Here is a 14,815-nt window from a genome sequence, read left to right as displayed (position 1 = left end):
GTGAGTGTGTGCATGTTGATGTTTTGCATTGTTTGCGTATGTACAATAATGGTGTTTACTTTCCTAGCTATGCATGACGCCCCTGTCTCTCTCTCTCGACACACACACATACACATACACAAACACAAGCACACACACACACACACACACACACACGCTAGCAAGCACCACAACCTCATATAAGCACAAGCCCAAAAGCCCATTACTTCTCCACATACAGGACTAAATTCATCTCTGCAGCTCCATCATTATGGGTGTGTGTGTGTGCGCGACAGGCAGGCAGAGCTTGTTAAAGAGGCTCGCTCGAGCTGGAGCTGCACAGGCCCTAATTGCATAGTGTTAATGTGTGTGTGCCCTGCCTGTCATAATGTTGTGGCTAGCTGGCTGCTGTTAAAGTCTTAATGATGCCGAGTGTCATCATTTGAACTGAAACCTAATGATGAGTGTGTGTGTGTGTGTGTGTGTTTGTTAGTTAGTTAGTGTAGCGTAGTGTAGCGTAGTGTAGCGTAGTGTAGTGTAGTGTAGTGTAGTGTAGTATAGAGAAACACCACGGTTCTGATGGCAGCCTGTTGTTCTCTAAGACCCAAGTTAGAACACAGACACGTCTATTTCTCACTCTCATAGAGGCACATTATTTCATCTTTTATCCATTATCTTTTCTGTCTTCCATTTTTCCATAGATGCACACAAACACACACACACACACTTTTTACCTGTCCCTGTTAGACACACACATTTCAATTCAGCTTCTGTATCTTCTCTCGTCGCTTTGTGTTGTCTCAGACACACACACACACACACACACGCACACACACGCGCGCACACACACACACACACACACACACACACACACGCCCGGGTGCTGCGCCGGAGCCCCTAGAATGAGCGGGCTCAGCAGTCTCAGCACCTGTCACAGTGGCGGTTCCTCTCCACGGGGCCTGTGCCATGACTCACCTGGGCGTGAAAGTGTCTGTCCTTGGAACCACCGACACCCCTCACTGCACCCCAACCCTTTAATGGAAGCTCCCCCAACACACACACACACACACACAGACACACACACACACACAGACACAGTTACACCCTTCCCCCATACGGCCCCCGCTCACATATACCCTACACCCCGAGGTCCCCCAGCTGTGTGTGGGTGAGTGTGTGTGTGTGTGGTAGTGGGGGCAGCCTAGTCTGATGTCTTCAGCCGTTCCGTGCGCTACAGATCGTTTAACATTTCATTACAGCGCTGGAGCGAAACCCGGCGTGTCAAGATGACTTCTGTATTATTTAGCACAGATACGCGGCCCCGCGCTCGGCCCTCTGCCACCACAGCTGCCACATATCCAGTACAACACGGATTCCATTCATGTCTGTCTGTGTGTGTTTGTGTCTGGTTTGTGTCTGTCTGTCTGTCTGTCTGTCTGTGTGTGTGTGTGTGTGTGGGAAATAGAAGGGCCGTACCACTCTTTAATGAATGATTCATTTGGCGCCCTCCCCTCCCTCTCGCTGTGGTGAGTTGCGTCCTCGGTTTCCCTCCTCAGTCGTGTTTGTTTCCTCTCTCCGCCGTAGCTCTCTGCTGTACTGCCTCAAAGGCACCAGGCACGTTTGAAAACATCACAGCGAGGGGTCCGCCTTTTTTTTCCTATATCATGAGGCGTCTGCCGCGCTCAGAGAGTCAGTGTGTCTGTCTGTCTGTCTGTCGTTCACTTGGTCTCTCTCTGTCTGTCAACATCCGTACTTTTCAGAACCCTGTGATAGGTGTTCATAGGAAACTGTGTGTGTGTATATGGCATATATATGGAGATGCAGAGAAGCACTGCTTTTGTCCCGGATGAAGAAGAGTATTTGTCTGAACAGTCATGGTGTTCAAGAAACCTGTCATATTGCCTTCATTCTCCCCCTCCTGTACTTGGATGCACATGCACACTTACTATCCATCCACATGCACACTTACTATCCATCCATATGCACACTTACTATCCATCCCCATGCACACTTACTATCCACATGCACACTTACTATCCATCCCCATGCACACTTGCTATCCATCCCCATGCACACTTACTATCCATCCACATGCACACTTACTATCCATCCACATGCACACTTACTGTACTTTCCATCCACATGCACACTTACTATCCATCCACATGCACACTTACTTTCCATCCACATGCACACTTACTTTCCATCCACATGCACACTTAACCTTCCATCCACATGCACACTTACTATCCATCCCCATGCACACTTACTTTCCATCCACATGCACACGTACTATCCATCCCCATGCACACTTACTTTCCATCCACATGCACACTTACTATCCATCCACATGCACACTTTCCACTGGACCTCTAACATGTCTTCTCTGAAGCTACCCTTCACTATGTTTTTTTTCATCCTGTGTAATGTTTGGTAATGTGGTTGGGTAGAGTGAGTTTATTTTAGGCAGCAGTCAAAGCCACATGCAGAGTATCAACCACTTTGAAGTGTCATCTTATGTAATGAGACTGACTCTAACTCTCACATGGTCCTCATACAGCTATTTGTATTATTTTATGCCTTACTGTACTTACTTGTTTTATTTTATGCTCTATTTTTTCTTTTCAACTTCAGTTCCTATTTGTGTCTGTTGTTATTTTGAGGTATTTTTCCTTCTTGTCTTATGAAAAGCTGTAAAGACTGAACAGTTCCAATTTAATTTCAATTTACAGTAATTTCATGTATAGAGCAGCAAAACATTACACATGTCTCATGGCGCTTTGCAGAGTGTTAAAACAACAATATATGCTCTCGACGTTGTGTTATCATGGCTGTTCTAAGTGCGGTTGTTGTCTGTTGTCACCGTCCAGTGGGAAAAGGCCGGCAGGGATGAGCGGCATCCTGAACCGCATCGGAGGGAAGAAGCAGAAGATGAGCACGCTGGAGAAGTCCCGTCTGGACTGGGACACCTTCAAGGACGAGGAGGGCATCAGCGACGAGCTGGCCATACACAACCGCGGCAAAGAGGGGTGAGTGCTCCGCTGCTGGTGGTGGTGGTGGTGATCGTTAGTAAGGGTGTAACGGTACATAAAATTCGCTTTGAACAAAGGCGTCTGCTAAATACATAACAGCGACGGAACATAACCGTAACCGTAACCATCACGGTTTGGTGTGTACCTCGGTTTTAAGTCACGGTTCAGTTCATTTACGGTATGGTAAACCTGTAGGTACTGCTAACATAAAATTCATAGTGCTGATGCGCAATGATGGATAGTTTTTTTGAAAAAGCGCCAAAAGAGTTTTTTGAAGTTAATTGACTAAACTGACATCTGGTCCAGAAATTTGATTTGAAACATGGTCCGCTTGCAAAAACCCTTCCTGTTGATTACTGTTAAAGACTGCATTTGGTACAGTCGGCACACATCTGTATTGAACCCATCACCCTGTACCTGTAAACGGTTCTGTACAAATCCGCGTACCCTTTACACGGGGGGGTTGGAAGACTGGGTCCAAACTCCAAAATGGCCTGGCATAATGGCCAATGTGGAGCCAGAGTCTGTCCATTAAGTGCTCTTTGGATCCACGGAATGCATAGTGAAAATCAGCCAGGTCTGCTTCACTTTTCACTGGCTGCATGTTGTCCATGTTATTTTTTCCAGTCATCAGGTCACCCACTCTGTGCTGCAGGTGGTTGGCATTAAGAGTTTGACCTTTGAGCAAGGCCAGCATCTCCTCTCCATCCAGAGCTCTGTGAAGGGCCATGTTTTGGCCTTCAGGAAGTGGACCTGACATAGAAACCTTCTGTAAGACCTGGAGATAACGGCCTCTTGAGGCACTGGGCATAGCAGAAAGCACATGCACAATTTTGAGTGAAGAAAAACGGTAATGTTCTCTTTAGGGAAAACAAGCTGATTATTTTTTATACAAACACATAATAAACGAAATCTATAGATACTATTGTCCGTGAAAAAAAAACAAAAAAAAAAAACAATTGTTCCAAGAGCTGAACCAACCCAGGAGAGTCAGGGAAGATTGACTTCCCATCAGCCACTGGGGCGTGTGCCTCAGGGGGGATGGAGTCCACATCGCATGCAAATGTGGCCTTTATTCATTTGAAAGAGGCGATCATCCAGAGCCTCTCAACACGCACCGGCGCTGTGCTCCTCACAAACACGAGCGTGTAAGGCACACGCTCACCCTGCAGTACAACAACAGCAACATACAATAGCAACACTCCCAGACTGATTGAGGAGTCGCGTCCCACAGAGGCTGGGTGTGTGTTTCAGTCGCAGCTGCGCTCTCTCTAATGGTGGCGGACTCATGCAGGTAATCTGGATTCAGTGCTGATTTGGCGTGGACACACTTGACTAGCACCAGATCAGGAGTGAATCTGTTTCCCTGCCGTGCTAAGTGGAGGAACTTAACTTAGGTAGGCTTTATCTGCAGAGCCTCTAGAATGCACACACACACACACACACGCCAGACACTATCCACACATACACACACACACACCAGACACTATCCACACACACACACTCACACATACACATACAGATATACACGCCAGACACACTATCCACACATACACTATCTACACACTTATTCCAGTCCACTTGCTGCAGAGGAGTAGGAGTAGAGGCAGAGTAAGTGAAGCAGAGCAGAGTTTTCTGCCGGAACTGAAGCTGCTACATCTCTCCTGGATCTCTGCTGTGTGGGCAGACACCTGCTCTCTTCCACCTACACACACACACACACACACACACACACACAGACAGACACGCACACACACACACGCCTACGCCCAGAGAAAAAGGGATTTGATACATGATCCACACTTATGGGTCCACCCTTCTCCATCAACCCACACACACATAAAGTATGCACACACACACACACACACACACACACACACACACACACACACACACACACACACACACACACACATACACTCATACAAAAATACAAACATGTGCGTCTCCACACGCCCACCAAAAACAGACTTGATATATGACCCATAGTTATGCATGGCATGCACGTGCAGAAGCACAGCCCACGCACATACTTGTGGTGCATATACTGTACTGTACCGTCTTCTGCTGCCGCCAGAGCTGCTCTGCGTCTCAGATGGAGCTGTTCAGATAACATTCTGAATTTGGAAGAAGAACTCAAAAGCAGATCCTAAGGGGGTCTGGTACAGTCTGTGTCCCACGCATGGAGCGCGTGGAGGAAATTGCGTCATCAACGCGACATGCGTGGGGGGTAGTGGGGGATTTATTTAATGGGGGGGGGGGGGTGAAGGGGTTCTAGTGTGCCTTCCAATGATTGTGATTAATGCAGTGCAAATGTGCACAGAGGAGTATACCACCTACTTTAAGCATCCAGCATTTAGGTCTGTTTGTCCACACGCATCATACACACTCACTCCAGTCACACTCACACACACACACACACACACACACACACACAGAGAGAGAGAGACAGAAGGCCGTTTCCCAGCCTGCTCAGAATCAGGGCGGCTTAACAGAATTGGAGTGGCGTGTGTCTCCGCTCCCTGTACCTTGGAGTGTCTTCTCTCCTCTTTGTCCCTGATGCTCTTCTCTTGGCATCCCTCTCTTCCTCTCTCTTCCTCCCCCTCTCCTCCCTCTCTCTCTCCTCCCTCTCTGCTCATCTCTCTCTTCTCCTCCCTCTCTGCTCATCTCTCTCTTCTCCTCCCTCTCCTCCCTCTCTCCCTCTCTCTTCCTCTCCTCCCTCTGCTCATCTCTCTCTCCCTCTCCCTCTCCTCCCTCTCTGCTCATCAGTCTCCCCTTTTGCTCTCTCCCTTCCTCTTCTTCTCTCTCTCCTCTCATCTCACTCTCACTCTGTTATGTTCTCATGTTTCTCTCTCTTTCTCTTGTGCTTTCTCTGCTGTACTCTTTCGTTCTATATCCTCTCTCTCTCACACACTCTGGCTCTGTTTCAATTTCTCATTCTCTCGCTCTCCTTTTTTAGTCTTTCTTTCTTTCTCTCTCTCTCACTTGTATACTCTCTCTTGCTTTTTCTTGCCCTCTATCTCTCCCTCTTTCTCTCTTTTTCGGTCTACCTCTCACATACACACATTCTTTCTCTCTATCTCTTATCTCTCTCCATCTCTCTCTATATGTATTTCTCTATATCTCTCTATCTCTCTCTCTCTTTATCTCTCTCTATCTCTCTCCCCCCCCCCCTCTTCCTGTGCTGTCAGCTACTCTCTGCAGTGGCATTCTTCTCTGCTGAAGGTTGGCGCAGAAGCGCATGAATAATTGAACGCTGATCTCAGGCCTGACTAATGATCAGACCGGACCGGGACACACAGCTCCCGCAAACCGCTAACCGCCCGCCCGCCCGCCTGCTCCATTTCCCATCATCCTTTTCTGCCAGGCGTGCGGGAGAATGGATGGCGCGGGAGCGGGGCGAAGGAAAACTCGCTTTAAAACAGATTACCGCCGGCCACTGCCTGGACGTCTGGGGAAGAGAGCGCTGGAGGCCAGAGTGAGACAGGGCATGGCAGGGGACAGAGGGTGTGTGTGTGTGTGTGTGTGTGTGTGTGTGTGTGTGTGTGTGTGTGTGTGTGTGTGTGTGTGTGTGTGTGTGTGTGTGTGTGTGTGTGTGTGTGTGTGTGTGTGTGTGTGTGTGTGTGTGTGTGTGTGTGTGTGTGTGTGTGTGTGTGTGTGTGTGCAAGTAAGGAAGCAAGACAGTGGGTGTGTGTGTGTGCGTGCAAGTAAGGAAGCAAGACAGTGTGTGTGAGTGTGTGCGTGTACACGTGTGCGTGCAAGTAAGGAAGCAAGACTGTGTGTTTGTGTGTGTGTGTCAGTGTGAGCAAGAGAACATGTGTGTGTCGCTGCATGGTTGTGATGGAGAGTGCATGTGACAGAGATGGTGGTAGTGATGGAGAGAGAGAGGGAGGAAGAGAGAAATTATCAGAGATTGTGTGAGAGAATGTGAATGAGAGAATGTGTGTGTGTGTGTGTGTGTGTGAGAGAGAGAGAGTGAGCGAGAGAAAGAGAGAGGTGGGAGACAGAACGTCTGTATGAATATTTGTGTGTTTGAGAGAGAGAGAGAGAGAGAGAGCGAGAGAGAGAGAGCATTAGTGTGTGTGTATGTGTGAGGTTTAGGGTGGGGTGTACCTCAGTTCCAAAGTAATGTTTATTAAAAACCCTTACCCTATCACAGACATTAAATGGATAAAATATGTCTTTTTTTATTTATTCAAATTCCCTTATAGCCATTTCTGGAAGCTCACACCGGAAACTAAAACAGCTGTGATCCATTTTTTCTTCTTCTTCTTCTTCTTTTTGAAGTGCCTCAGGGGAACATCAGTGTCTTGTCTCGTCTTGTCTCGCCTCGTCTCGTCCCGTGAGCCGCGGGCTCCTCGCTGACCTTCCTGGCGACGGGGGAGTGTGTGGTTTTAGGGCCGGGACCGCGCGCCGACGGGGCTTGTTTTCCCGCCGTTCTATAAGTGTCGTCATTCCTGCGGCGCACCCCCGGGAAGCCGCTCCGAAACGACTCTCTCTAATTGCAGCGGAGCTTTTCGGGGCAACCCACCACCGTGTTTGCTGAAATTACATGTTTTTCGGATGCACGGTCATGCCGACTGTGTGTGTTTCTGTGTCCCCGTGCCTGTGTTTGGGAGAGAACGTGGGCTGGATGGGTGGGTGGTGTGTGCTGGGTTAATGTATGCGAGAAGGAATGAGAGTAACTTAATGAGTATTTGTTTACAGGTAAAGACATGCTTGTGTGTGTTTGTGTGTTTGTTTATGTCTCTGTGTATGTGTTTTGGTTTTTCCCTGCGTGTTTACACAGCGGTGGTCATCACACACTCATCTCCTCAGCTTCGGCCCCCGAAGAGTTTGAGAGTTTTACATAATGCATTTGATAAGAGAGAGAAAAGTGTGTAGGCACCTGTTCAGATCAAGTGCTGCTGGTTTTATCTTCACTTCATCCACCTTCACATACACACACACACACACACACACACACACACACACACACACACACACACACACACACACACACACACACACACAAATACATACTTATTATACTGTAGCGAAGAAGCAGATAGTAGCAGATATATCATTATGCTTCAGCTTGGTAAAGTTAAAATACTTGGCACGCACGCACGCACACACACACACACGCGCACACACACACACACACACACACACACACACACACACACACACACACACACGCGCACACACACACACACACACACACACACACACACACACACACACACACACACACACACACACACACACACACACACACACACAGTGTTCTGATTCATTGATGGTGCTTTTGCAACCTGTTTCCAGTATAAAGCCTGATTAGGGGAAGTAGGATATCTCTGGTGGTTGATGGAGGTTTGGTTACTGTGGTTTTGGCTGGGGTGTAACCTTACTTCTCACGGATTGAACACGCCTTGTTTCTCATATGTTACCGGAGCCGTCCCAGTGATGGGTATGAAACCGCATGGCATAACCTCTTTAAGCCAAACACAGAGGCCATGCACTCGTCCTCTCACGAAACCCTCCAACGGCTAAACCTGCGTTAGCTTCCTGTTGTAGTATTGAACCTAATGATAAACAGCCGCCGCGAAAACAGGTAGTCCTTTGTTGCCCCAAGTACAGGAAACCACAGGGGCACAGTAGGTGTGAAGCAAGTGAGTTATTTGTTGAACACTACGGTGGAGCCTGCAGCCTTGAGCTCTGAGGTGCACCTTAATGTCTGGGGATGCTCTTTCAGGGAGCCTGGCCTCACTCCTCAGAGATAGATAGATCGATGGATAGATACATACATACATACTTTATTGATCCCCAAGGGGAAATTCAAGATATGCATGTCTCCCCTTGGTACTCTTGGGAACCTGTGTTAAACCCTGGTGTTAAACCCCTGTGTTAAACGCAGTCCTGTTGATTGGCTGGCTGGCTGCCCCCCCTTCCCTTTCTGTCCTCTTCCCCCACGGCGTCGTCATTGTTACCTGCTGGATTAGCTCACCCCCGTCCCCATCCCCATCCTCATAATTACCTCTCCAGCTTCTCTCGGGCGGGAGGGTGTCTCCATAGCTACCGGGCTCGCCTCCTCCTCCTCCTCCTCCTCCTCCTCCCGATGCTCACTGTCCGCAGCACTGTGAGCCGGCATCCTCAGAGGCAGTTTGGGATCAGTGATTTGCTGCTGTGCAATCCCAGGCTGCACTTAGGGTTGGGTGGGTAAGGGTGGTGGTGGTGGTGATAGTGTGTGGAGGGCAGTTTGTGTGTTACAGTGTGTGTGTGGTGTGGGGGGGGGGGTTGTTTATGCCATCTCCAATCCCATCAGAGGAGAGTTGTATACAATGACATCATCTCCATCCACTGAGACCAGTCTTGGTTACATTCTCCATGTTAACCCTTCACACTTCGCCCAGTCTCTCAGACAGTGTCGTCATCTGGGCCATGCAGGGTCTTTTTTTTTTTGTACAGTAAGACAGTAAGAGAGGGGTGAACAGAGACACACACACACACACACACACACACACACTCTCACACTCCACCAGACACCAGTAAGGGAGCAGAGAGAGAGTGCTGCAAATTAAAAGCCCCACATGGAAGAAAAGGGGGTTTAAAAATAAAGCTGCTCCGACAGGCCAAATTGCTGGCTGCCTCCCCTCCTTTCCTCCGCTGTCGGCCCAGATCGCCCGTCTCCCCAGGAGGGATGTGGTCGCAGGCGGGCGGTGGGAGGAAGCCCTGAGGGGGGGGGGGGGGGTGGGGGGGCCCAGTGGAGCGGCTCAGTCTCGGGGAGGGCCTGGGAGCCCGCAGGCCCCTAGTTGTGTTTGTGTGTGTGTGTGTGTGTGTGTGTGTGTGTGTGTGATGGTGGTGGGGATTCTGGGATTTGAGCTGCCTCCTCACCCACTTTGCCCCCTCCATCCCAGTGTATAGACTAAGGCTGTCAGTTTTTAACCCATATTCCAAAATTCGTTTGATCCATGATGTGCAAAAACAAAAACGCCATTCAATTAGAGGGCATATGAGCATGTAGGTTCGAATATGTTCATACGAATAGTGTTTCATCTGAAATTGGTACAAACTTGAGCATTGGAAAAAGTGACAGCCCTATTATACTGTAGATGCATACTGTACATTCACAAGCCCCATGTGTTTGTCTTTGTTGTCATCTCTCAGTCTTGTGTTCTGTCAATCTCTCTCTCTCGTTTACTGACTCTCTCTCTCACACACACACACACACACACACACACACACACGTAGATGTTTCCTAGAGGAGACTACACCCTTCGGTGGCCTGCGGAGCTGCCAGACACCACTACTCTCTTGAGAAAAGAAAAAAAAGAAATCCAAACTGTGGGAGCCTGGATGCTAAAATCACACACACATCTTCTTGACCGTCATCAGATGTTAGATCGCATCAGTCCTTTAAAGCAAAATCAATTTCATTATGATTGTTGTTAGAAATACTAAAAAAAAGTCTATGTTTTATTTATATACTGTAGTGCCCAGAAAGAAAAAAAAAATAGGCGGATTTTGATGTGGTTTAAATATGGCACTCGGAAACCGTTTTAGCACAAAACAAAACAGGCTGAAGGACAACTTTAACCCCCCTTGGATTCAGAAAGTTGGCTGGAAGCTCAAAGGAAACGGCGGAGCCACCAGACAGACAGGAAGAAAAGCAGTGAGTGGCTTTGAGAATTAGGACACTGACTCAAAAGTACTGCAGCCCAACTCATGTATCCTTCATACATCCTTCCTTACTGGTATCACCTTCATCTTTTTGAAAGTAGTAGAATCTCTCTCACACACACAGACACACACATCAACATTAACACATACGGTGACGCACACACTCATCAACACTCAACTCGGGGACTGTGTGTGTGTGTGTGTGTGTGTGTGTGTGTGTGTGTGTGTGTGTGTGTGTGTGTGTGTGTGTGTGTGTGTGTGTGTGTGTGTGTGTGTGTGTGTGTGTGTGTGTGTGTTGTGTGTGTGTGTGTGTGTGTGTGTGTGTGTGTGTGTTCCCGTTGGCTCCTGTCTGTCTCTGGGCCATAGGAGTAGTATGCAGGAGGTACTGTAGTGGAGTGTCTGGCAGGAAGCTGCAGAATTTTAATGTCATCCGAGACGTTTGTAACAACATGACTCTGCAAATCACCCTCCATACACGCTGAAACAGGAAACGGTTGTGTAACTACTCACCCGTGTGTGTGTGTGTGAGAGTGATTGAGTCAGCGCACTCTTATCTATGTGATTGTGCCTTCCCTTTTGTGTGTGTACCTTTGCATGCGTGTGCTGTTGTGTGGGGATCTTGTGTGTAGCGGTGCTAAGCAGAAGTGTTACATGTGACCCATAATGCAGCCACCAACACAAGCATATACTCGCCACTGGTGTTTGGCGCGTGCTAGTTTGGAGCCCTGCATGTGAGCGTCATGCTGTCTTCAGATGAATGTCATGGGTTGGGGGATTAGGGTCTTGGTCACCGTCTGTTCTGACTGTGGTATGGTGCGGGAAGTATGCAGTGCATTCAAATCTATTTGTTTTATAATTATTATCAGTACTCATTGCCTATAACCACGTTTATAAGACGTCTCAATTCACCTGAATTGTTTAATGGTGGTCCGCTCTCTTCCCCAAACAAAAATGTTGTTTTCCATTAAGGGTAGATTATATACTGCTGTAGTGCAGTCTTTGAAACACCAACTCTCGTTCAGCAAGTTGGCCTTCACTCCTTATTGATTTATCCCCTCAAAATCTGTTCACTGTTCTGTATAATGCCTGAAGCACCGAATTAACATCACCCCATTAATATCACCCCAGTTCAATCCAACATCCTGACTCCTTATCTTGATACTTACTGCGCTTGTATTCTTCCATCAGGTATGTGGAGAGGAAGAACTTTCTGGAAAGAGTGGACCAGAGAAAGTTCCAGCTGGAGCGAGAAGTCCGTCTGCACAACATGAAACAATGACACAGTGAAGCAGTGATGAGGACACCATCAAGAGACTACACACACACACACACACACACACACACACACACACACACAGACGGACAAACACACACAGTCTGCTTTTGTTTTCAGATCACCATCGCAATCCACAATCCATCGCCCTCCACGCACACTGTTCCTTGCTCTACTGTGTTGATACAAAAGCAGCCAGTACATTGCGGTGGCCATCATGCCCAGCAGCACCTGTTCCTGTCCACTAAGCATCACCTGTATGAATGGATGGACGGATGGAGATGGGCTCAGACCCAACCGGATGAAAGGGACAGAACGTTCCCAGAGCTCTGATTGGACAGTTATTGAAGAGGGGCGGGCCCAATGGGGGACACGCAACTGGGTCAACACACTTGATGAAGAGCTGAAGAGAGAAAGCAGGAACTGGATAGTGGATAGATAGCAGACTTAAAGGAGGACACGTCTCAACCTACAACCCTGTTATTAGAGGTCCTTGAGTACTGTTGGTGTTGGTGGGGTGACTGGGGGATGAAAATCAGTGCAACATTGTGATAGCTCTCTCGCTAGTGGTGAGAAGCTACCATAAGCTCGGTAGCTTCCTTAAGAAGCTACAAAGCTACCATACGGGGAAGAAGCTGATGTGGAACTATGGCGCTTTTTGCACAGCTGAAGAGGCTCAATATGCTTTGCAACATAGACAGGACCCTTACAGAGATATCACCATGCCAGCATAACTTAGTGATTCTACAGAAATGGTATAAATTCAGTGTTTGTACAGACTGAACCAGTATGGCTTTCATGGGAAGTGAGGTGGGGGAAAAAAAACAGGTCTGTGACTGACTGCAAGTACAAACACTCTGTTTGCGCTGATCTTGAGTGTGCTCACACTTAATCAGTCCAGCAGGTAAAGTGGTATCTCTGTGTGCCTTCTGTCCATGCCGCACAGCACTTGTAATGACATGTTGAGCCTCCTCAGTGGCACCAGGAGCGGTCTACTGTGACCATAGCTCTGGCCACCCCATATAGAAGCTTTATAGCCGTCTAGCCATTCTCACCGTTAGCATGGCCACTGCTGCAATGTCACACCATTTTTTTGTGTGTGTGTGTGTGTGTGTTTTCTTTTCCTCTACTGACTGGGCCTGTAGTCCAACCAGGCTCTAGTTCGAAATGTGCCAGAGCTTAGAGGAGTTCTTAAACACTGTCATCACAGGAGATAATCTCACTCGATATCTTTTTTTTTTTCTGGCTTTGTTGTTGCTCAGATATTCTCTAGAGAGAAATTGTGTCATCCCACTGTGTGTGTGAGTGTGTGTGTGTGTGTGTTTCAGCCATCTACATCGCGGATATTTGACACAAAAACAATGGTTGTGACTTACATTATTATTACAGTGTAATTCTGTGTCTTGACTGAAGCCCCAAGTTGTACTTAAGTCTTTTTCATGAGTAATAACAGGGTGAATGTCACCATGTAATCGCCTCTCTCTCCCTTCTCTCTCTCTCTCTCTCTTTCTTTCTCTCTCTCTTCTCTCTCTCCCTCCCTCCCTATCTCCCTTTCTCTCAGGAGTTGTTGTCTATTTTATTCTCTGGTTCTACGGAAGAGAGCAGGTTTTTCCCCATGTTAAAATGTTTCAGTCGTCACTAAGATTTGTGTAAACCACTTTTTCCTCAAGTGTGACATGGTATTAAACAAGGTCTTACCATCTTTTTTAAATAACGTGAACTTGTTTGTAATCACTTTGAACTCCTAATTAGGAACAGCCCTCCCCCTTCTCCAATCTCACCCTCAAAAACACACAAACATGGGCACGCACACACACACACACACACACACACACACACACACACACACACACACAGAAACACGCACGCGCACACACAAATTCCTCCAGGGTCTTAGACACACACTGTGCCAACTGCCTCTAAGTATTTCATCAGAAGCGTTCTTGCCTTGGCCTTTACAACCCCCTCTCCAACACACACACACACACACACACACACTCTGGAGAAAATCCCCACTTCCTGTGCCAGGCGCTCATCTGCTCCCCCCTCCAGGGTACCACTCCTGTGCCCCAGCACCCTCTGATGGGGAGGGGGGGGGGGGGGGTCTTCTGCCCTCCCACAGCACCCCCACCCAGACCCCATCTCTGCAAGGAGGTCATCAGGTTTTCACTTGTCTTGTTTTCTTAATCTCCCTGCTTCTTGATGGCTCAACTCCCTCCTCCTCCTCCTCCTCTTCATACCCATCCCCCTACCCACACTGTTATCTCTTGCCTCTTTATCTCTTCATCTCCCGCTCTCTCTCTCTATCTCTCTCTCTGTCTCTCTCTCTCTCCTTTCCTGCTCTCCCTCTCTATTTCCTCCAGTCTCGTTTCGTTCTGCTTTTTTCCCCTCCACAATCACTCCATCTCTCGTCCTCCCTCCAACTGTTTGCTCGTCGGCGGGAGCGCTCTGAAGCGGCCGGGGTGGTTTGCGTCGGCTAGATCATCCTTTTTGACTCTGACTTAATTGGCTTGTTTACTCGATTTCGGGGTCCCTCCCTCCGCTTCTTCCCCTACACACACCATGCTGTTTCCGTGGACGGGGTTTCATTGCAGTCTGTGGGGACCAGTGGCAGTGTGCCTCTGCCCATCAGAGTCTGAGCTGAGCTGAGCTGGCCAGGAGTAATTACAGACACACTACATATACATCCACCGACCGACTGTACCATCAGTCACATCACCACGCCAGTTCACACACTCCCACCCAGACAGGCAGAAAATGTACAAATAAGAAACTTGCACACAAACATTTGCACACAAATCGGCTTGAGCAGACTGTTAAGTGAAATACACATGGGTAGGTCAGCAGAGTTCCTTATACAAGTTGTGTG

General features: G+C 48.1%; 1 protein-coding gene across 1 annotated transcript in view; it reads left to right on the top strand.

Annotated features, from left to right (window-relative positions):
- Positions 1-13,646, top strand: part of cfdp1 (craniofacial development protein 1) — a 37,725-nt gene extending 24,079 nt beyond the window's left edge. Inside the window, exons 7-8 of the mRNA XM_062548315.1 lie at positions 2,850-3,008; positions 11,862-13,646. Of these exons, the coding sequence (XP_062404299.1) occupies positions 2,850-3,008; positions 11,862-11,952 (250 nt within the window). The 3' untranslated portion in view covers positions 11,953-13,646. The remainder of the gene's footprint in view (positions 1-2,849; positions 3,009-11,861) is intronic.
- The last annotated feature ends 1,169 nt before the right edge of the window (positions 13,647-14,815 follow it).

Source organism: Sardina pilchardus, chromosome 10, assembly GCF_963854185.1.
Source record: "Sardina pilchardus chromosome 10, fSarPil1.1, whole genome shotgun sequence".
Lineage (NCBI taxonomy): Eukaryota > Metazoa > Chordata > Actinopteri > Clupeiformes > Clupeidae > Sardina > Sardina pilchardus.
Note: the sequence above shows the minus strand (reverse complement) of the source record. Positions and strands in the feature narration are given on the sequence as shown.